Source organism: Eptesicus fuscus, chromosome 10 (assembly GCF_027574615.1).
Source record: "Eptesicus fuscus isolate TK198812 chromosome 10, DD_ASM_mEF_20220401, whole genome shotgun sequence".
NCBI lineage: Eukaryota > Metazoa > Chordata > Mammalia > Chiroptera > Vespertilionidae > Eptesicus > Eptesicus fuscus.
In genome coordinates, this window is record NC_072482.1 from 28082600 (window position 1) to 28106632 (window position 24033).

The 24033-nt window shown below is 36.8% G+C and overlaps 1 protein-coding gene across 1 annotated transcript in view; it reads right to left on the reverse strand.

Moving 5' to 3' along the window:
- Window positions 1-24033, reverse strand: part of EYS (eyes shut homolog) — a 1391558-nt gene that overhangs the window by 690879 nt on the left and 676646 nt on the right. The window contains 5 exon segments of the mRNA XM_054722350.1: window positions 834-942; window positions 944-1003; window positions 1005-2566; window positions 3071-3079; window positions 3351-3543. Coding sequence (XP_054578325.1) covers window positions 834-942; window positions 944-1003; window positions 1005-2566; window positions 3071-3079; window positions 3351-3543 — 1933 coding nt within the window.

Sequence of the window (24033 nt, forward strand, 5' to 3'; positions counted from 1 at the left end):
TAACTGCACTGCTACCATTACACTTGAAATTCTCTGAGACTGAACTTCTTTAAATAATGAAAAAAATCTGTTAAATAAATATAATTCATTAAACTTGTTTTGCATGCTTTCCAATTTAATAGTAATTACAAAGGTAGAGAAGACTAGTGATGTTTAAAGTGCTTTAAAGTAAGAATATTTATCTAAGAAAAGTGGCTTTTCATTAATTATTTCAAATTCACACATGGAATATTATCTTGTTTCAATATTTATGTAATATTTTATTAAGTAAAAGACATGAGCTTAATTAATATTCTGAGTTATATTCATGAAGGCATCACAGCTTTGCAGTAAGAAATGATAAGTCATACCATGAAGGATGGAGAAAACCCAACCAAGTTCCCTTAATTTCTTCATCTTTCCCATTAAAAAAAAAAAAAAAAAGAAGAAGAAAGAAAAAAAAAATACCAGTACTGGAAAAAAATGCTAGGAAATATGTTACACTGTGTTCAATCTGACAAAGAAGCTATTTCAAGAAATGAGAATAATAAAAGTTATTCCTAAACTTTGAAAGATCCATTGTAATGAATTGAACTAGTTCAGTTTCTGATTGCTTGCCAGCAGTAGAGCCATCTCCCACAAACTCGCCTATTGATCCGGTAGCCTTTGTGGCAGTGCATAAAGAATAACCATCTGTGTCAGGTACAACAGCAGGTGCCTTCTGCATTGACTGGCTGCTGCCCTGATTACAAAGAAGTTGTTTAGGGCACCTGGTGACTACAACAGGCTCTTTCTTTTCTGTAGAAAAGAAACTCATTTCTATAAGTTTATTGAATTGAAGCTGAGAAACTCACCAGAAATCATCAGCTGAGGAGGTGCTGGAATGGACTCCAATGAAGACAAAGTAAGAGATGTAGTGATGGGAAGCCACTGGCCGGCGGCAGCAGATTCCCAATTATGCACACACACTAGGCTGAAGTTCCCAGGTGGACCATTCTGAAGAAGTTTTGAACTCTTTTTTTAAAATCAGATGTTAAAGGCAGATTATCTGTATAATATGTCCAATGTGGCATAAATACAGACATAGGAAAAGAGGTCTGTATTGGAAGTGATTGAGTTGGTGAAATGGTGTGCAATGCAACAGTAGAGGTTGCTTCTGAAATACCAGACATTGAGTCTACAGATGGTGAAGGGTTGTATTTGAGGTCATTTGAATACACAGTTTCTGGATGACTTCGTAAATTTAGTTTAAAATCCTTATGAACTTTGAGCTGTTTTTGAGATCCTTTACTCTCTTGCATGCCCAATAAATTGTCTTGATTCAGTGTCTCAGTAGGACCCACAGTTATACCATATTGTCCTATTTTCAATATTTTAAAAATGTTTCTTGATACTAACAGATCATCAGTAGTCAGTTTTGAAGTCAAATCAGAATTCATCAAATCAGAAGAGACAGTTCGTGAAGGGACGATGGGTAAACAAGTCTTATCCAAACATAAATTAACATCCAAATTACTTGATAGGGTAATGGATTCCTCCAAGGATAAGGATAAAATTATTCCTTTTGTACTCTTTTTAGAAGGAAATAAAGATGACAGTTCTGCGAATGCTGGTGATGGCATTATTTCAGTAGCAGAAGAAAACAAATGCCCAGAAGTGATAGTTTGAGTTCCCATTAGTGCATACCAGCTGGCTAATATCTCTGAGTTCATCCCGAATGTCTCATAAAAATGGGACTGTTCACTATGCGAAACTTGATCTGAGAATTTATGAGAGGATTTTATTTCAGTCATAGAACATGTTGCACATGTCTGGCTTAATTCACTTAAGGAATCAGCAGTCTGTGATTTGGTGTTTGTGAGTCTCTGGTTGCTAGATGCTTCAGTAATAATCTGATATTCACTGGGAATGGAGGCTTGTGTAGTGAATCTGGGCAGAGTTGATGAGTTTAAGATGGCTACCTGTTTAGATGTAATTATCTTAGCAGGAGAAATGGGAGACATTGAGGAGCTCAGAAATCTCCAGCCCTCTCTTCTTGAAATTAAAGTAACAGCTGAATATTCTTCAGTATCCTCTTGAGCCCCCCTAGAAACAATTGGAGGTATGCTTGTGGAAGCAGTTGTGAGCGGGAATCCAGGGGAGAGGAATGAGTGCCTGTTTAACTCAGTATAGGCCCCTGGAATGGCACTAATTACTGAACTCATTGTGGCAGCAGATAAGGCAACAGCCCGATCATTGTCGAGTAATACAGATTGCGTAGGAAAAATAAAATCTGTCATTAAGGAAGAGATGATAAATGAGGTCCTCTCTCTACTATTGAAGAAAAAGAATCCTGGTGTGACAGCTAAAGTTTGGATAGGCATATGTGAGACAGATGTTGTACTCTGGACAATTCGTTTTGTGTCATGATCATCAAAATTCAGAAACTGAGAAGAGGAAACATCTGTGGAAGAAGTAAGAGTGTATTTTGTTGAAAGTTGCCTAGTAGAAATCAGCTCTTCCAGTAAATAGCTTTCAAGGGATATGCCAATACTTAATGCTGACAAACCAGTGGTTGAGAGAACGTCATGGTTGAAAATGTCTGTCTCTTTTAAACGTTCAGAGGAGAAAAAGCCAACTTAAAAATAAAAAATAAAAAATGAATTGAAAATGAAAAGCTTTGGCCCTGGGCTGACTCTTCTGCAAATTACACTGCCATCTCACACCCATTATATGTAGACAAATATGGCTCTATAAATCATATAGCATATAAAAGTGTATGAGAAAGTTTAGTGACTACACAAACTACATAAATGCAAGAACTCCTGTTATTCACACTCCATGAGAGGGCCACACTCAGAACAAATGGTGTCAGGCAGAATAGCCATATTACAAACTAAGTGACCCCTTTGAATTACAAAATATTAAAATTTAAAATTCTTTGTCCTTGATAAGATCAATGACTATTACTATTTGACCTATTGGGTTAGGGATGTCAGAAAATATCATTTTACTTTCTAAATTGGTAAAATATTCTGTATATTAGATTACATTATATTTTAATTATTTAAAGTATCAGAAATTTATACAGGCAAAAAACAGAAGAGTCTACCTTTCTGACCTTAATATCACCCTTCAAAAATATGTGCTTTAAATAATGAATATCCTTTTAAGGGTTATAATTCTTAAAACAAACTTCAACATTAGCTATTATTAATCAACAACAACAACAAAAACTTCAAACATGATACATAACCAACAAGAATTCTAAGACAATTTTACGCTCTTGATTTATCACATTATCAGAAATATTGAAATAGGTCAGAAAATAAGTTTCAATATACAGCTTTTTCAGATACAAACATCTTTATATCTTACTCTCATCTACTTACCTTGATCAACTGAATAAGTATTCATTATAGTCAATAGTCTTGTAGCGCTTGGATATGGAAAGCTACTGACTAAAGTCTCAGAAGTAGGCACTGTATATATTTGAGTAGGAACGTCATCTGTTCTTGGAGAGGAAGGTAGTAAACAGATAATTCTCCTTATTTCATCACCACAAAGAAGCCCGATGGAACAGGTCTGCAAACAATAATTACATTAATTAAGGTCAGAGATTATGTTATTCCTAAGTGAGAACTGTTAAAGTTCGTTTTGTGGTTCTTTACATTGTCATAGTCATATTAAATAGCTCAAAGCATAGCCTTATTTTGTTTGAAAATAAAATCTCTATAGTAAATTTTACCTATATTTCAAAATTAATCCAATCTTTCAAATTTTAGATGTGCTCAATTGAAAGTATAAATTTGTTCTTAATTCCTGTAAGTAAAAACACTACATTTGCCTTGAGGATATTTTTTCCAATGAAAAATTTGTACTCTATGGGAGTCAATATAGATATAATGGCTCCATTAAAAATTATAAACTTTTCAGCTCTGGCTGGACAGTTCAGTTGATTGGAGCATGGTTCCATACACCAAAAGGTTGTTTTGATTCCAGGTCAGGGCATATGCTGGGTTGCAGGCTCAATCCCCAGGAGGGTGCAAGCAGGAGGTAGTCCAATCAATGATTCTCTTTCATCATTGATGTTTCTAGCTCTCTCTCCCTCTTCGTTCCTCTCTGAAATTAATAAAAACATTTTAAAAATTATAAACTTATCTGTTCTAAATGTCATTTATTTGAAATATAAAAATCAGTATCTACCGTTCATCTACACAATGGAATACTACACTGCGGTAAAAAAGAAGGAATTCTTTCTGTTTGCAACAGCATGGATGGAACTGGAAAGCATTATGATAAGCGAAATAAGCCAGTCAGAGAAAGATAAATATCACATGATCTCATTCATTTATGGAATATAATGAACAACATAAACTGATGAACAAAAACAGATCCAGAGAAGCATTGATCAGACCATCAAGGGAAGGTAGGGGAGGGTATGTGTGTGTATATATATATACACACACACACACACACACACACACACACACACACACACACGGGTGGGCAAAAGTAGGTTTACAGTTTTCAGCTGTGAATGACATTCTTTTGAATTAATAACGCATTATAATAATCATAACCTGAATACGGGCTATTTTAAACCTATTTTTGCCCATCCCATATGTATGTATATGTATATATAAGGGTCAATAAAAGTTGGGTTTCAATTATGAGTATGCAAAACAGTTTATTCTCATATTATTTATTTATTAATGACTGTATTATGTAAACCTACTTTTACCCACCCCTGTATATATGCCAACACAATTATATATATGATTTGAGTTGCTAATATTTGGTAGTATAAAAATATATTTTTTATCAAGTTCAAAAGAGGGTAAATATATTCACCTTTGAAAATTAAACTCTAAGGACAGCTTATTGTGGATATGAGCCTAGGCATGCAACATAGGAAAGAGAAAATATGGCTTCATATTTTAATTATCACCTGGAAGAATGGGTGTATTAACATATCCAATGATATAGTAGTTGACACTATTAGAGAACATATTATAATCATAGAGATAAACATTGGCACCTGGCGCATCCATTTGCAGCAAGGGTTCAGGATCTGAAGGAGCCGCACACAAATGAAAACACTAGACAAGAAATATGAATTTAGAAGGCATGGGTGCCAGGCGGAAAACTTCCCTCTAGTGGAGAAGCTCTCTGAAGCCCTGGACCTGTTAGCTTTTATTCAATTCTAGATATACATCTTTGCCCTTAGTTAAGCACGGCAAACCGGCAAACCGGTAGCAGACAGACTGTCTCAAAGGTCAGTAAAAAGATCAGTAAAGATTTACTTTGAGACTATTAGGTCAGGAAATTGCTTCGAGCCATCGTTATCTCAACACAGAACAATCGGTGCATAGCTTTTAGCCCTGCTAAAGCTCAAGGTTCATCAACCTTCCGAGTTCCTTGATGCACTCTCTTGATAATGTTGACAATGGATGGCTTCTCCCAGGCACTGTCAATGCAAAGTTGTGTAAGGATAGATAGTTTTAATCAATGTACATCAAGTATTCCATATCATTCTTATGGCAATATCTTAGCCCAGTATCATTAAGCATTCAAATCACCTAGTTTTACATGTTCTAGTCTAATGCATGCTGGGGAAACCTGTGATTTCTGTGTAGCTATGCCAACACACAGAACTTGTTGATCACGAGGACTTTGTGGACTCATTAACCCTCTTGTAGGGATTTGTCAAGGTAGTTAATAACAGCTTCTGATTGTGATTCAGTAGGAAAATGCTGACCATGGCATACAAATATTTATGAGCTGTATAACAGCTACATTTTCACTATAAGCTAGTATATTGACATTCTGGTCTCTATCCTAGTTTCATGTGTGTTTTTATTAATTTCTCATCTTTCCAGGGCTTGCTACTTACCCTGGAATGGAGAAAAGGATAAATCTCTTGGTCTTTAAAGTTTGGAATCATAATACATATCATTTTTTTTCTGTTTCTTCTATTACCTTCACTTATTACTACTTTCTACATGTTAAATTTTTAAACTATATAATATTAAGAATCCTATGAATGTCATAAATACTTTCAGGAGTGATTTTTTTAAAATATTTTTATTGAGGTATTATATGTGTACATATCTTACTATTACCCTCCCACCCCCCACCCACACATTTGATTTGTTGATGATAGCCCTCCCCCCCCCAGAGTTTTGCGTCCATTGTTTATGCTTATATGCATGCATACAAGTCCTTCGTTTGATTTCAAAACTCCCCCACCTTTCCCAAACTTTCCCCCTGTAATTTGAAAGTCTGTTTGATGCTTTACTGTCTCTGTATCTATCTTTTTGTTCACCACTTTATAATGTTCTTTACTATCCCTAAATGAGTGAGATCATGTGGTATTGTTCTTTCATTGACTGGCTTATTTCACTTAGCATAATGTTCTCCAATTCCATCCAGGTTGCTGCAAATGATGAGAATTCCTTCTTTTTTATGGCAGCATAGTATTCCATTGTGTAGATGTACCACAGTTTTCCGATCCAGTCATCTGCTGATGGGCACCTAGGCTGTTTCCAAATCTTAGCTATTGTAAATTGTGCTGCTATGAACATAGTGGTGCATATATCCTTTCTGATTGGTGTTTCTAGTTTCTTCGGATATATTCCCAGGAGTGGGATTACTGGGTCAAATGGGAGTTCCATTTTCAGTTTTTTGAGGAAACTCCATACTGTTCTCCACAGTGGCTGCACCAGTCTGCATTCCCACCAGCAGTGCACGAGGGTTCCTTTTTCTCCTAATCCTCGCCAATACTTGTTGTTTGTTGATTTGTTGATGATAGACATTCTGACAGGTGTGAGATGGTACCTCATTGCTGTTTTGATTTGCATCTCTCGGATAATAAGTGACTTTGAACATGTTTTCATGTGTCTCTTGGCCTTTCTTCTGTCTTCTTTTGAAAATATTCTGTTTAGGTCTGTTGCCCATTTTTTTATTGGATCATTTATCTTCCTCTTATTAAGTTGCATAAGCTGCCTGTAGATGTTGGAGATTAAACCTTTATCAGTGATAGCATTTGCAAATATGTTTTCCCATGCAGTGGGCTTTCTTGTTGTTTTGTTGATGGTTTCTTTTGCTGTTAAAAAAGCTTTTTATTTTGATGTAGTCCCATTTGTTAATTTTCTCTTTAGCTTCCATTGCCCTAGGGGCAGTGTCAGTGAAGAAGTTCTTGTGGCATATGTCTGATATTTTGGTGCCTGTGGATTCCTCTAGTATTTTTATGGTTTCCCGTCTTATGTTTAAGTCCTGTATCCATTTTGAGTTTATTTTTGTGTATGGTGTAAGTTGGTGATCTAGTTTCATTTTTTTGCATGTATCTGTCCAGTTTTCCCAACACCATTTATTGAAGAGACTGTCTTGACTCCATTGTATGTTCTTGCCTCCTTTGTCAAATATTAATTGAGCATAGTGGTTTGGGTCGATATCTGGGTTCTCTATTCTGTTCCATTGATCAATATGTCTGTTCTTGTGCCAGTACCAGGCTGTTTTGAGAACAGTGGCTTTGTAATACAGCTTGAAATCTGGTATTGAGATCCCATCTACTTTATTCTTCTTTCTGAGGATTGCTGAGGCTAGTCGGGGTCTTTTTTTATTCCAGATGAATTTTTGGAGAGTTCTTTCTAGGTCTGTGAAATATGCTGTTGGTATTTTGATGGGGAGTGCATTGAATCTGTAGATTGCTTTGGGTAGTATGGACATTTTAATGATGTTGATTCTACCAATCCAGGAACATGGTATGTTCTTCCATCTGTTTACGTCTTCCTCTATCTCTTTTTTCAGTGTCCTGTAGTTTTCTGCATATAGGTCTTTTACCTCCTTAGTTAAGTTTATTCCTAGGTATCTTAATTTTTTTGGTGCGATGGTAAATGGGATTGCTTTTTTAGTCTCTCTTTCTGTAAGTTCATTATTGGTGTATAGAAAAGCCATAGATTTCTTGGCGTTAATTTTGTATCCCGCTACATTGCCGAATTCATTTATTAAGTCTATTAGTTTTTTGATGGAATCTTTTGGGTTTTTTATGTACAATATCATGTCATCTGCAAATAAGGACAGCTTCACTTCTTCTTTTCCAATTTGGATGCCTCTTATTTCTTCTTCTTGCCTAATTGCGATAGCTAATACTTCCAGTACTATGTCAAACAGGAGTGGTGAGAGTGGGCATCCCTGTCTTGTTCCTGTTCTTAGGGGAAATGGTTTTAGTTTTTGCCCATTGAGTATGATGTTTGCTGTGGGTTTATCATAAATAGCTTTTATTATGTTGAGGTATGAGCCTTCTATTCCCACCTTGTTGAGAGTTTTTATCAAGAAAGGGTGTTGGATTTTGTCAAATGCTTTTTCTGCATCTATTGATATGACTATGTGATTTTTATCTCTCAATTTGTTTATGTGATGTATCACGTTTATTGATTTGCGGATATTGTACCATCCTTGCATTCCTGGGATAAATCCTACTTGGTCATGGTGTATGATCTTTCTGATGTACTGCTGGAGCCGATTTGCTAGAATTTTGTTGAGGATTTTGGCATCAATGTTCATGAGGGATATTGGCCTGTAATTCTCTTTCATTGAGTTGTCTTTATCTGGTTTTGGTATTAGGGTGATGCTGGCTTCATAGAAGGAGCCTGGAAGTGTTCCTTCCTCTTGAATTTTTTGGAATAGTCTGAGGAGGATAGGTTTTAGTTCTTCCTTGAAAGTTTGATAAAACTCTCCTGTGAAGCCATCTGGCCCCGGACTTTTGTTTGCCGGAAGCTTTTTGATGACTGCTTCAATTTCTTCCATAGTTACTGGCATGTTGAGCTGTTTAGAATCTTCCTGATTGAGTTTTGGAAGGTTGTATTTTTCTAGGAATATGTCGATTTCCTCTAGGTTGTCCAGTTTGTTGGAATAGAGTTGTTCGTAGTATTTTGTAACAATCCTTTGTATTTCGTCGGGATTTGATGTTATTTCACCTCTTTCATTTCTGATTTTGTTTATTTGGGTCCTCTCTCTTTGCTTCTTGGTGAGCCTGGCTAGAGGTCCATCAATCTTGTTTATCCTTTCAAAGAACCAGCTCTTGGTTTTGTTGATCTTTTGTATTGTTTCTTTGGTCTCTATGTCATTTATCTCCGCTCTGATCTTTATTATTTCTTTCCTTCTGCTTACACTGGGTTTATCTTGTTGCTCTCTCTCTAACTCTTTGAGTTGTTGGGTTAGGTAATTTATTACCATTGTTTCTTGTTTTTTGCAGTAGGCTTGTAGAGCTATGAACTTCCCTCTCAGGACTGCTTTCGCTGTGTCCCATAGATTTTGGATTGTTGTGTTTTCATTGTCGTTTGTTGCCATGATGTTTTTTATTTCTTCCTTGATGTCTTTGGTAACCCAGTCATGGTTTAATAGCATGCTGTTTAGTCTCCAAGTGTTTGATTTCTTTGGGTTGTTTTTATTGTAGTTGATTTCCAGTTTTATGCCACTGTGATCTGAGAAGATACTTGATATGATTTCTATCTTCTTGAATTTGGAGAGACTTTGCCTATGTCCTAACATATGGTCTATCTTTGAAAATGACCCATGTGCACTTGAGAAGAATGTGTATTCTGTGGCTTTGGGGTGAAATGTTCTGAAGATGTCGATTAATTCCATCTGTTCTAGTGAGTCATTTAGGTTTGATGTTTCTTTGCTGATTTTTTGTTTAGAGGATTTGTCCAATGGTGATAGTGGGGTATTGAAGTCTCCTACTATGATTGTATTACTGTCAATCTCTCCTTTGATATCTTCCAGGAGTTTTTTAATGTATCTTGGTGCTCCTGTATTGGGTGCATATATGTTTACCAGAGTTATTTCTTCTTGTTGGATTTCTCCCTTTAGTATTATGAAGTGGCCTTCATTATCTCTTGTTATGTCCTTCACTTTGAGATCTAATTTGTCAGATATAAGTATTGCAACCCCAGCTTTTTTTTCATTTCCATTTGCCTGGAAAACCTTTTTCCATCCCTTTACTCTCAGTCTGTATGCATCCTTTTTTTTGAGGTGGGTTTCCTGTAGACAGCAGATATCTGGGTTTTGTTTTCTTATCCAGTCTGTTACCCTGTGTCTTTTGATTGGGGCATTCAATCCATTTACATTTAAAGTTATTATTGATAGGTACTTATTTGACGCCATTTTTATTCTATACCCCTGTGTACCTTCTTTGCTTCCTATTTCTTTCTTTCTTTTTTTTTTTTTTACAGCAGACCCTTTAGCATTTCTTTCATTGCTGGTTTGGTGGTGATAAACTCCCTTAGTCCTTTTTTGTCTGTGAAGCTCCTGATTTCACCTTCAATTTTGATTGATAGCCTTGCTGGGTACAGTATTCTTGGATTTAGACCCTTCCTTTGCATGACTTGGTATATTTCATTCCATTCCCTTCTGGCCTGATGAGTTTCTGTTGAGAAATCAGTTGCTAGTCTGATGGGGGTTCCTTTGTATGTAACTGTCTGTCTCTCTCTGGCCGCTTGTAAGATTCTTACTTTGTCGTTGGTGTTTGCCAACTTAACTATAATGTGCCTTGGCGTCGGTCTTTTGGGGTTCATTTTGCTTGGAACTCTGTGAGCTTCTTGGATTTGTGTGGGTTTTTTCTTCCCTATATCAGAGAAGTTTTCTGTTATTATTTCTTCAAACAGGTTTTCTATTCCTTGCTCAGTTTCCTTTCCTTCTGGCACCCCTATTATCCTGATGTTGTTTTGTTTTGTATTGTCCCGAAGTTCCCTTACGCTCTCCTCAATCTTTCTAATTTTTGTTTCTAGAAGCTGTTGTAATTGGGTATTTTTTTCCATCTTGTCTTCTAGCTCACTTATGCGGTCCTCTGCTTCATCTAGTCTACTCTTGATGCTTTCTATCGAGTTCTTTACAGCAGCGATGTCATTTTTCATTTCTTCTTGGTTCTTCTTCATTTCTTCTTGGTTCTTACTCATATTGTCGAATTTGTCTTCCATCCTTTTCAGCCACTTTATGACCATTTCTCTGAATTCTTTCTCTGATAGGTTGTTTGCCTCTAAATCGTTTACTTCCTTTTCTGGTGATGCCTGCTTCTCTTTCCTGTGGGGACTGTTTCTTTGTCTCCTCATGGTCTCTCTTCTCCGGATGTCTGGTTATATAGATTTCTCTCTCTGGCGTTGATTTAAAGGTATAAAATACAACACAACCAGGCACAACAGACAAGGCACTGAACTGAATTGTATTCACGATATTAATAACCTCCAATAAAGGTAACCACCAGAGAAAGACAAATTAGGGAATAGGAGTGGGAGAGGGAGAGTAAAAAGAAAGAACAACAACAAAAACAAAAAGAAAAAACAAAGAGTGTGAATCTGAACTTGGGAAAAGAGCAGAAAGAAAGAAAAGAAAAAGAAATAACAGAAAAGAAAAAGAAAGGAAAAAAAAAAGTAAGAGAGACAAGAATGATACTAAGAGAGAAAAGGGGAACAAACTATATATATGGGGAGTAAACTCCACTAGAACAACCACTATTCCCAGCAAATTCCAGCAACACGAGCCTGGAGATTAATACAAACTGCAACAGCAGCTAATATCAAGTGAGGCAAGGGAAAGCAAAAGTAAAAAACAAACAAAAACAAAGCAAACAAAAGAACCAACCAAACCAACAAAAAGAATAATCAAAACAATCTCATAAAAAAGCATAAAAATTCAATCTAATCAACATTCAAGCAATCAAGAACAAAAGGCCCGAGAGAAAAATAATTTTTTTTAAGGTAGCGTAGAGAGAGGTTTGTATGGATTTGGAGCAGGGGGTTGGGAATTAGATATATAAGTAGGGTGAAGTTTTAGCAGGGAGTAAACTGAAAAAGTAGGGAAAATCTAAAGCCAGAAAGGGTTAAGATAAACTGGGGACCAAGGGGGAAAGGTTAGGAGGAGAGTGATGGCTTAATGTTAGCTTTGAGATAGAGTAAAGCGATTGTAAGGGAAAGATGCAAATCGAATGTAGGACACTAATCCAAAAATAAAAGAAAGAGAAAATCAAATGACATTAAAAAAAAAAAAGTAAAATAATAGTAATAATAGTGCTGATTGAAAATAAAAATGTAATAATTAAAAAGGTGAAAATCGAGTGAGGAAAAAGAAAAAAAATTAGTTTCTTAAGTAAAAGATGCAAAAAATGAAAATAAAAAATATGAGAATAAAAAATTTAAAAAATTGAAAAAAGAATTGAAAATTAAAAAATAGGAAGACTAAAATGTGCAGTAGCGGCTGTCATTCACTTCCTCTATTATTCTGTTTGGTACGCCTTTTTCCCAGTCTGGGCGGTATTTCAGTTCAGCTTCATTCCAGGGCTCCTCAGTGTTGGAAGCCAGTCCTGCTTTTTAAGCCAGCCGTGTCTTAATTTCTCGTATTTATTTTTTATTACACCAGAGACAATTAGCGTTTCAGCCCCTGGGTGGCAGTGTTTCTGAATTGACTTCCGGGCCTCTCTAGCTCTTTTTTTTTTCCCCTCTATGGCACTCACTACCGGTTTGTGGAGGTGTGCGCCTCAGAGCTGCCTCTCTGATGGTCACACGCAGCTCTGGCCCCAGGTTCTGAAAAAACACCTTCCCCCTGCAGTCTTTCAGGGTTTCCACCTGGGTTTACCTCTGTATTGGGCTTAGCAATCAGAGTCGGAAAGAGCCCAAGTGTGCGGACCGTGGGTCTGTGCACCAGGCTAAGGAGCCTGCACTCCTTTGAAAATTCTTAGTCTGACCCTCCTCGTCAGATTAAAATGAGTTGCTTTCAAGAGGTCACTTCTGTTAGCAGCTCAGAAGACCCCCCTCCTCATTCACGGATCACGGCAGTTCCAACTGCCGCCGATTTTTCTAGGCACAGACCTCCCGGCTCCTGCCGGTCCTGCGGCTGCCGCGCTTCCCTCACCCAGCGCTTCCCTCACCCACCGCGGGGATTAGAAACCGCCCCTCATTTCAGGGGAAATCTGACCTTTCCGTGGTGCAGTGAAGAGTTTCTTTGAATCCGAATGTTTGCGCTGATAGGGGACCGGTGGTCTGGTGCTCCCAGCAGTTCAGTGTTTGCAGTTGTCGCGGAAAGTCAGGTTTCCACTAAAATCCTCCTTTCCTTGCAAGATGGCGAGGCGCCCGGCGAGCCCGCAGCTCCGGGAGGGGACCCAGCCCCTGTGGGTGCTGCGAGGTCAGAGGAACACTGCCCAGCACTCCCCCGCCTTCTCCTGGAGTTTAGCTGTCCCCTGGCTTGCCCACATAGGCTCCCTCTGCGAGCCTCTGCTGCTCCGACTCTCCGCCCCAGGAACAGACTCCAAACCTGACTCTATTCCGTCGCCATTTTTTCGCATAGGATCTTTTGATTACAAACATTCACCAAGGCTGCAGTGCAGGGGAAGGTGGTTTTGTGGAAGTTGGGAAACAGAATAGGGAGAGGCGATCAGGAGGTCAGCTCTGGGACAGTCTAATCCCTCCAACCTTGAACCAACGTTTTTCTCCTGAAGACCAGACCCCTCCTAGCAGTGAAGCCGCACCCAGCCTTGAGCTCGGCAGGGAAACAAGATTTCTGAATTTCAGGAGTGATTTGAAAATAAATACAGAATATTTAACTGAAACAAAAAAGAAAAAGAATATATCTAAAGCAAAATTTTCATTTTGTGCAAATTAGATACAATCTTGGACAAATACTAGAACAGTGAAGCCAGATAACTATTGAATATACCTTTAGAGTTAGGAAACAGAAATGTATTTGTATTTAAAAATAATATTTCAATTGTATATTTTTAAAGTTTAAAATACTTCAAATAATATACCTAATTTTAACTCTTCATTTAAAGCAATGGTTCTCAACCTTTCTAATGCCGCAACCCTTTAATACAGTTCCTCATGTTGTGGTGACCCCCAACCATAAAATTATTTTCGTTGCTACTTCATAACTGTAATTTTGCTACTGTTAATGAATCGTAATGTAAATATCTGTGTTTTCCGATGGTCTTGGGCTCTACAGCAGCGGTTCTCAACCTGTGGGTCGTGACCAGGCCAGCAGAGGAGGGAAGTTGGGGGCAAACAGGCTGGCAGCAAAGTGGTTAGGGGGTGATCAGGCTGCCAGGCAGAAGCGGTTAGGGGCAAAATGGAAGGCAGGCAGGCAAACAGTTGGGAGCCAGCAGTCCTGGATTGTGAGAGGGATGTCCCATATTGGTGAGGGTACAGGCTGGGCTGAGGGACAACCCCCCTCCGTGCACGAATTTCGTGCACCAGGCCTCTAGTATTAGTACAAAGGCCCTGATGCAGGAACATGTTTTGTATGTTTGATCAACAGCAAGATGGGCAGTATGGATAAAGAGAATAAGGGCAGGTCATCAGTGGATAGAAGTGAGGTAATAGACATGGCCCGGGACAAGATATTGTAGAAGTGCTTGCTTGTTTGTTTGTTGTTGAATTTGGAATGAAGTCTGACAGTGATGGGAAGCACTTGGAATATTTAATATTTAGAGTAGGAAAATGATATGGTTTTATTTCTATTATGAAAATATTACATTAATGCTATGTAGATAATAGATTCTTAAGGCAGTATGGCGTGGAGGAAAGAATGGAAGCTGGGATACCAGTTGGAAGCTAGCAGCTGTCTAGGCAAGAATTTAAAATAGATTGGCCTGGAATGAGAATGGCGAATATAGTGAGTAAAAGTTACTTTTGAGATCTATTTGTAAGGCAGAATAGTGAAGGGTAGGGGGGAGGGAAGTTTAATAAATAATTCCTAGGTTTTTGTTGCTATCGATGAAGTGAGCAGTGTTACCACCTACTAATTTGAAGAACAGTGATGAAGACCAGTTAGGAATTAGAGGTAGATCAAGATTTCTGTTTAAACTCTTTAAATGTGAGAAGCTTACGAACTAACCAGATATGAATGTAAAATAGGAAATTGAAAATATGAGTCTCTCAAGAGACAGAATTACCCTTAAATTATTTCAATTAAGTAAGAAGTATGATTTAAATGAAACCAGTGTTATCCCATAGCCTTTTCACTAATCTGTAGTCATAAAGCTAGAAAATGACAGAACCAGGATTTATATGTAGGCAATGAGGCTTCACAACCCATACTCATAATCAATATGCTATATTTTTGTTTCCTTTATATCTTCAACATTTGCTATAAACAGTTCTAGCCTATAGTTGATTATTTTAGATACTAAAATTAAATGATTCTCCTATTTTAACAGCCCGTTTAACAAATATCACTATCAATTAAATTTAATGATCACCAACAATGTGTTACAATCTGGGCAAAACAGAGTCTATTATTGAAATGAATTCACAACCCTGTGGATTAGTATTTTCATTCTATTGACAGAAATAGTTGAAAATGTAATGTTGTACTTTAACTGAATTTTCTACTTGAAATTATGAGTATATAATATAGCTAAAAAAAAATAATCCCCATGATCACCATCAGTGTCATAATCTAATTCTGTGGTTTAAGCTCCTTTCCTCAAAACTGGTAGGCCAAATTTACTCCATAAGTTTTACTAAATAATTGACAGCTGAATTTTTTCACACTATCAAAATATTTATTATTAACTTACTTGCTGTGTATATAAAACTATTTGCATAACTTGTGGATTCCAGTACAAATAAAAATATGGACCCCCTTGTTGAAAAATGGTTAAATATTCAAGTCAGTGACAGCAGAATATTACACCAAGTGTGTGTGTCAGTGCAGGGAGTGTCTGCTATGCAGGCAGGGTCTTATGCAACTCACAGGTCCTGTACCGATGACATCAGTCTGCTTATGTATCCTATTTTGCCAGATCGTATAACACTGGATTTACCTGCTTATAGCTTGATGCTGTTGTGAATTTGCTCACTATTTCACTTCTTAAATGAAATACCATTTTGACAATTAGAGGAAACAGTTCAGATGATTGGTACTAAATTCATGACATGGCGTTCCTTGTAGAATTCTAAAGGAAACATTAGGCAAAGGAACCAAGATAAAGTAACCAAGTAAGTCAGTGTCTAAGTATAGGCTTAGTTACCCTATCAATCATAGTTCTTAGAAGCAATAAACTCTTCCTAGGTTCCTAGCATAAACTTTCAATTTATGCTAATTGGAATTATCATGTTTCATTAGGAAAGGTTCATTAAACTAAAGTTCTCTGTAAATAATGTGGGGTGGTTTTTTTTTTTTTTTGCAAACTCTTACATTATTTACATAATTTCTAATTCTATAAAAATGTCACTACTTAGATTTTACTACATAGAATTCTCAGGACACAACTTACAAATCACTGTCCAGTCATTAGACCAATAAGCAATAGTTTACATCTAGTAAGTATACTTCTTCCATAACCTTTGGTTAGATAAGGGTGGAAAATTACAAGGTGAAACTTTACTCCCATTATGTCTATGGTAGGCAGAATTATAAAGTTTAAGATAGCCCTCAAGATTTCCTGCCCAACCCAAACCTTCACTCCCTCCCTCCCACCCACCATTGTAGAGGCCCTGCATAACACATGATGGCTTTCATCCCGTGATTAGGTTAGGTGAAGTTCTGTGGAACAGTTGACCTTAAAAAGAAAAAAAAAAAAAAAAGGAGATTGCATATACTCCTTAAAAAGAGTTTTTGCTGACTGTTCACAGAGGAGGAAGCCAGAGATTTAAAATATAAGAAGGATTTGAGCCCTCCTGCCCATTTAAGGAAAAAATTGAACCGTCTTGCTGGTTTCAAGATAAAAGGAGCCAAACAGCAAGAAATTCAGGTGGCCTGTAGGAGTTGTGGGTAGCCCTCAGCTGCAGCCAGCAAGGCGACAAGGGATTCAGACCTGCAACCAACCAAAGTTAATCATTGAGCTGAATTCTGCCAATGACAGAAATGAGTTTGAAAGTGGATTTCCCCGCCCCAGCCTCCAGAGGAGAATTTAACCCAGCTGACACATTGATCTCAGCATGAGAAGAGTAGCCTGATCAGTCAGCCTGACTTCTGCCCTGCAGAACTACTGTCTAACAAATGAATGTTGTTTTAACTTGCTAAATTTGCAGTCATTTGTTATGCAGCAATAGAAAGTAATACACTGTCCCACCAACCTCAACAGCAGTCAATACCAAGAAACAGGGTCCTATCCAGTTCCAGAGACAATGCTAATCATGCAAGGCAGTACATTAAAAATTGTATCACCAAGAGGTGATGTTGGTGTAATTCTTGCTTGAGTCTATCTTATATCTTTTTGGCTTCAGATCCATTGCTCTCCCTACCCTGTCCCCTGCTTTGCCTGGGGTTGGAGGAGACCTGACTGACTGCAGGTTGCACTTCCTGGGTTTCCATATTAGCTGGTGTCCACCAGTGGAGGCATTAGTGTCACAATGAAGATGGCGGAAGGGAGAAACCAAGACATCCTTAATCCTCTCTGTATGCACAGGTGATATCTTAGGCAGCATCTTTTAGGTGAGTTCTTCCCAGGATACCTTGAGTGGTTTCATGCTGTTGCTAATCTCTGCTTACCTCACTATTCTCTGGTTGGATCTCTGCTCTCCCTTCACCTCTGTAACCAATTCCCTCTATTGTAAATGCTAGAAATAATTTGTTTTCCTGATTAAGACACTTACTGATTCAGTGTTGCTGTCCTATGAAGAATACCTGGCAGATTCTATATCCAGTTATCTAACTTGATTGGGATATGAAAGGTAAAGCAGATGTCAACCTGAAAGTGGAAATACTCTTCTGAAGATTGGTATTATCCACCCATAATAATAATTAAAAATTTATATAAATGGTCAGAGTTTAAATGGGTTAGAGAGCAACCAAAGGACTTGTATGCATGCATATCAGCATAACCAATGGACACAGACACTGGGGTGGTAGGGGCTTGCCCGGGGTGGGAATGGCTGGGTGGGGGGTCAATCGGGGAAAAAGAAGACATATGTAAAACTTTAGACAAAAATAAATAAATAAAATAAATAAAAATTAAAAAAAAGAAAAAAAATACTTTGGTATAAAATTTGTAATACTGAGCTACTTCTGTGCTAAACAATTGGATAATATACATATTTTAGGTTTAAATTTTTTTTTTAGAATTTCCTATTAAAAATCAATGCATAGAGAGTTGCTGCTAGTAATTAGGTTGTTAATTGCATGACCATTTGTATATCAACTTGACATATATGTCTTTACTAGTTTACTAAAAGTTCCTCTAGGCAGCAAACTATTATTGTTATACCCACCACCAAATGGCCAGGCTAGTATGATGTCTGCTACAGTTACATAGTTAGTGGTCAGTAAACATCTGTCAAATACCTTGTATGTTCCTTAATTTTTAGTACATCACTACTCTGTTCTCATGAAATCTATCATATTGTGATTGCTGTTTTAATGTTTTGCAGTCCCAGTATTCTATAGCTTTTTAAGAACAAAAAGAGTTCTTAAGTATCTAGCTCAGTGTGTGAGATCACAGGTTAATCAAGAATACACTTGGGGAGCTTGTGGTCTCAGCTATCTCTGTAAGGCTACTTCGTGATGGGTTGAAAGAAGAGAATAATATACCTAATGAGTTGGAAACCCAAGAACCTTTGATTAGTCACCTCAGAATGATTAGAAATGTTAGACTGGAATCTTGGGATAAGATCTTTGTATTACCTTATTTGGATTGAGATCACAGAACATTTTTTAAAAAGCCTGTGGAATATGATGGGAAAATAATGAGAACCACACTTTAGTTGCTAAATGAAAGATACCATTTGGTGAGGTATACATTTGAAAATAAATTATATATACAAATTATTTAGAACAATGTACATGGCTAATATATTTCTAATAAAGATATTTATAGTTTTTAAATTTTTTCTGCACTGGTAAATGCACCTGTACATAAAAAACAAAAATTATATTTTTTATTGTTTTGGACTTATTGATGGATTGAATTAAAAATCCTTTTGTAATAAATTTTCTCTGAATATTTTTCTACTAATTTTACATTTAAAAAATAACAAGAAACTAAAAGTCCAGATTGATTTTTAGAAATAAAACAATCCATATAGTAATAAACATATTATATTTTGATAGAAGATACAAATAGGGTGCCTCTAAATTTTAAGTGGATGGTATTTTATCAACTTCCCACAATGAATGAATTTCATTATGTATCAACTATTTTTAATTCTGATTCTAATAAAAGAGGCTCAAATGACCTTATTTGTTCATTATACTTACAGATATTAAGCTTTGAAAGCAGAAATACTTTGAATTTTAAAGTTATAGACTCAACTATGGCACTATTCATGTTGAAAATATCATTGTATTTAATTTACATTTTAATTTTTATTTAATTAATTTAACACATTATTGAGAATCTACTCTGTCAACCAACATATTAGAATCATTTAATAACTATTGTAATCACTACAGGTGCATATTATCAGTGTGACTGATACAACTAAATCTTTGAAGTCCTAACACCAATGGTATCATCTAAATTGTGGTTTCCAAATTCTTGCCTCATTGTAACAAAGTATGGTAAAGATTTCTCAGGTTGGCTGGTGTGGCTTAGTTAGTTAGGCATCTTCTCATACCTGAAAAGGTTGCCAGTGCGATTCCTGGTCAGGGCACATGTGGGTTGGGTTGCAGGCCCAATCCCTGCTCGGAGGGCATGCAGGAGGCAGCAAATCTATGCTTTGCTCTCAACAACATCGATGTGATGTTGATGTTTCCCTCTCTCTCTACCTCTCCCTTCATCTCTCTCTCTCTAAAAATAAATCAATTAAAAAAATCTTTAAAAAAAAGAAAAAGAAAAAAAGATTTTCCTGAGACTACTAAGAATCACCAGTCCTAGAATCTGATATCTAATTCAGATCCCTGAGTATGTACAAGTGAAAGAGCCACTAAAACATCTCTGAAGTCAAACAGCCTGAACTAATCCATTATTTAAGGAAGAAAAGTAGCAGGTACTATAGGCTCACCAATGTGAACACCCAGGCTTCCCCCTGTCATTAGAGAGCTGGCAAGTAGGAAGTTAAAACTTTTTTTTTTTTTTTAACCACCAAATGCCTATGCCATTTCAGGGTATCTTTCCTCAGTCATAAAATGTCCAGCTACTGTTCCTAAGAAAAGACATTAATTTCATGGTTCATGTCCCAATTCCTGTAATGGGAACAATGTCCTAAATCTTTGAATCCTTATAATCCTTATTTGTTTACACTTTATGCGAGATATTGCTTACTAATTTTTTTTAGTTATTTCTATTCATGTTTATCTTCTCTTCACTTGTTTTTTTTTTTAACTCCCTAAAACACATCTAAAGTAATTCTGATAATCCAAACCCAATAATATACACATGCTAAGTGTTAAAAAAAAGTATAATACATTTTTTTCTTTAAAAAATAATATGCTTTTCACATCCTTCCATTTGCATCCCCTGCAAATAATTTGAAACTTTCCATACCTATTCTCTGTGGGACAACTTCAAGCTATACCCAATTATACTTGCCATACTTCTTCAGTTTGCTCTCTTGTTGACTCTTCCTTAGCCAATTTAATCAAATCAAGTTGGGCTCTGTACCTTTATTTTGACATCTATAGCATCCTGCGTATATACCTCTATTAAAATATATTACTTAGTAAATATCATTTATTTGTTTCTCTCTTTCATTGGGCTATTTTATAACAACCAAAACAGCCACAGTTGTGTGCATGGCACACACCAATAATTCATCAAAACACTGATCATTTTATACTTTTCTTTACCTTGTATATCATTTAAAATATGAAACATAAATATTTATTTTAAAGCATTAAACAGGATGGCTTCTGAGCACTACCAAGCCTATTTTCTATGCTATAACATTCTGTAACAATCTTTCTCCCTTCAGATTCAAGTAGGTTAAGCTTACATTTAGAATGCTTTGAAGCTGATCTTCAAATTCAGAGAAGGTGCACGCAATCCTCCCCTTACTTGGAAAATGCAGGTGCAAATAACATGAGAACAGTTACGCAAAGTAAGACCAAAACAAATCAAGCAGTATGGAACAAGGACACCATCTAACACCTAAAATAAATCAAGTGCAGCAAGGAAAAATGTGTTGTGCTGAACATCTGCACCCTTGAGCTGCATGGAGAGGGACAAGCAACAGGTTGGATTCTTGCCTATAAATCGACTCTTTTCTTGGTTTCATTTATTTTTAATTAAGAACAACAAAAAATACTAACCCAGGTGCATTGAGTATGAATAATAATAAAAAAAGACTCCTAGGTCACAAGGGAAGCACTAAAATCCTGCTGTTTCTTAGTGGCAATGCCAGCAAAAGCAGAGAAACAGAGAGATTGGTTTTAATCGTCAAAGAAAAGCAGCCGATGTGGGTTATCATATTTCCTCCTGCTCCCTCGCTGCATTTAATTATTTATAGAATAAACTGGCAGATGTGAAATGCACAAGTCCACTTGCTATAATGTAAGAACCATGCAAAATAAGAAATTTTGGTTTAAAAATATAAACCAATTTTTGCAGGACTTATAGGAGTTAAATCCTTTATAGTGTAAACTGAGCATAGGTCAGAGTGAGAGAAATCCAGACTGTAGTGAATGCACACTAACACCTTTGTGACCTAGTGTTTATGGGTCTAGAATTTTCAATTCACTAGACAAACATAATTCTAACATTTACCAGCTATTGATAGTGTTTCAAACTCCCCAAATCTTTTTTTCTCATCTGTACAATAGGGATAACAATGATTCTTATGTGACAGTGTGTTTTAAACATTAAATGAAGTAATGCATTGAAAACACTTAGCCTGGAAAATAATGTTTCTTTTTTTCACAAATGATAACTAATTTTAATGGTAATTTATATCTCAAGTTTTATTTGAAATCACTTTAACTATTACTGTAGAAAGGAATTCATTTTATCTTTAATGGTATATGGCATTGAATCCAATAGCCTCTGTATTACAAATTTGTTATATAGTTCACACCAAAATATTTATAGTCTCATCCATGTTCTTGTTCATTTGACAAAGATTTTCTTTAGAATCTATTAGTGTGGTATCGATCTGGACAGTAGAGGCAAACATGATGTGCACAGGTCCTGAGCTTCTGAAGTTGATTGAAGAGGAGAGAGGCAGAGCTGAGATGAAAGGCAGGATGGGGAATGGAAGGGTGAGGGGAGTGTGGTCATACATTAAACATAGCTACACAAATAATTGATGGATTGCAGTTTTGGAAATTTCTATAAATACAAATTAGAAGATGCTTCCTAACTGCTCATGACAATTGAAAATGGTACAACACTTTGGGAGAGAGTTAGGCAGTTTCTTTCACAGCTAAATATACTTCTACCATACAATACACCAGTTTCCCCTTCTCTGGTGTTCACCCACATGCACTGAGAACTTATGAATGCACTAGAACCTGCACACAGATGCTAATAGTGGTCTTATTAATAAATGCCATAACCTGGAAGCACACAAGATGTCATCCAGTAAGTGAATGAATAAACTGTGGTGAAGGCAGGCAATGGAATATTATTCAGCACTAAAAACACATGAGCTATCAAGCCCTAATAAAGACATTAAACTTAAATGCATATTACTAAGTGAAAGAATCTAATCTGAAAAGGCTAAACGTTATATTATTCCAACTACAAGAAACTGTGGTGGTGGGGGGAGGGGAGGAACAAAAGCAAAGGAGACAGTAAAAAGATCAGTGATTGCCAGAGGTGAGAAGAGAGGGAGGAATGACTAGATGGATTACAGAAAAATTTTAGCTATGGCAGTCTTGGTCTTTCTCTGATGCTATTAGAGTTCAAAAAGTCTGGAGAAGGGACTGCTGTAAATTAATAAAGAGACTAGAAATATAATATAAATTTGTAATCCTTGGGGGAGCCAGAGGAGCTTAGCTGTAGGAACCAAGTTCTGTCTATCTCCGGCACCAGGGCTCTTTATTAACACAAATTGTCCTAAGGCAAAGTAGATATACATATCAAAAGCTAAGGTTTAGTACACAGAGGCATTGCCAGTTTTGGGAGAACTGCCTTCAGCTGTTCAGATGTTTGGCCAGCAGGAGGCAATAACATGTAGATTAAAATGCCCTCAGCTGTCTGGCAGCAAGCAATCATTTATGCATCCTTTTCAGGTTTGGGGAAATGCCTTTGGCCATTCCAGTAGGTAATAACATATGATTCAGCCCTGCTGAATAAGCCCCAAGTTCCATCAACCTTTTGATGAAATTTCTTGCATTTATGACATGCCGGATTTAGCCTCCAGCATTTAGGCAAGTGAAAATACTCTAATACTATGATTGTGGATGCATGCCAGTATTCATTTGTTAAAACCCATAGAATGTACAACACCAATAGAGAAACCTAATGTAAACAATAATTTTTGGTAAGAATGTTGTTCATCAATCGTAACAAATGTGCCACCTGGGTGGGGGGGGGCGGGGGGGGGAGGAGTGTAAATAGTGGGGATGGCTATAGAATTAATTTTGGAATTCAGACCTTGCTTTTATTTTGTAAAGCAGTTCAACAGTATCTTCTGCCCACATCCCTACCAATACTACATAGAGATATTTATCTTAATAAATGAATAAAGGTGTGGGATACAGCAAGGTTGGGGACATCTGGCCTGAGGGCCATATGAGGCCGGCGAAATAATTTGGTCTGGCCCTGCCAAGGCATTAGGGGTGAGTCACCTAAATGTTTGACCAAGTATAGCAGTCTAATTTTAATTTGATAATTTTGGATGGCCTGCAAATGGTGTTATAAATATCCAATGGCCCTTGGTAGAAAAAAGGTTCCCCACCTCTGGTATAGAGGAAAGAACAGCAATCAGTTAAGTGTGGACATTTAGCATTTTATTTCCAACTCTCCAATGAACTAATGATGTCATCTTAGGTATGACTTAGCAGTCAACTTGTCTACACTTTCAGGCTCTAGATTTGGAAATTGAGGCCCTAACAACTTTTCATTTAACTGATATCTAACATGTTAAGGCTAATTTCCTTTGAGGCAATGTACAACACTAAGAATATTCTAAGGTTCTATCAAATACATACATTATTCCACCACCACCATATTTAAATAAGAAACAGACATATAAAGATGAG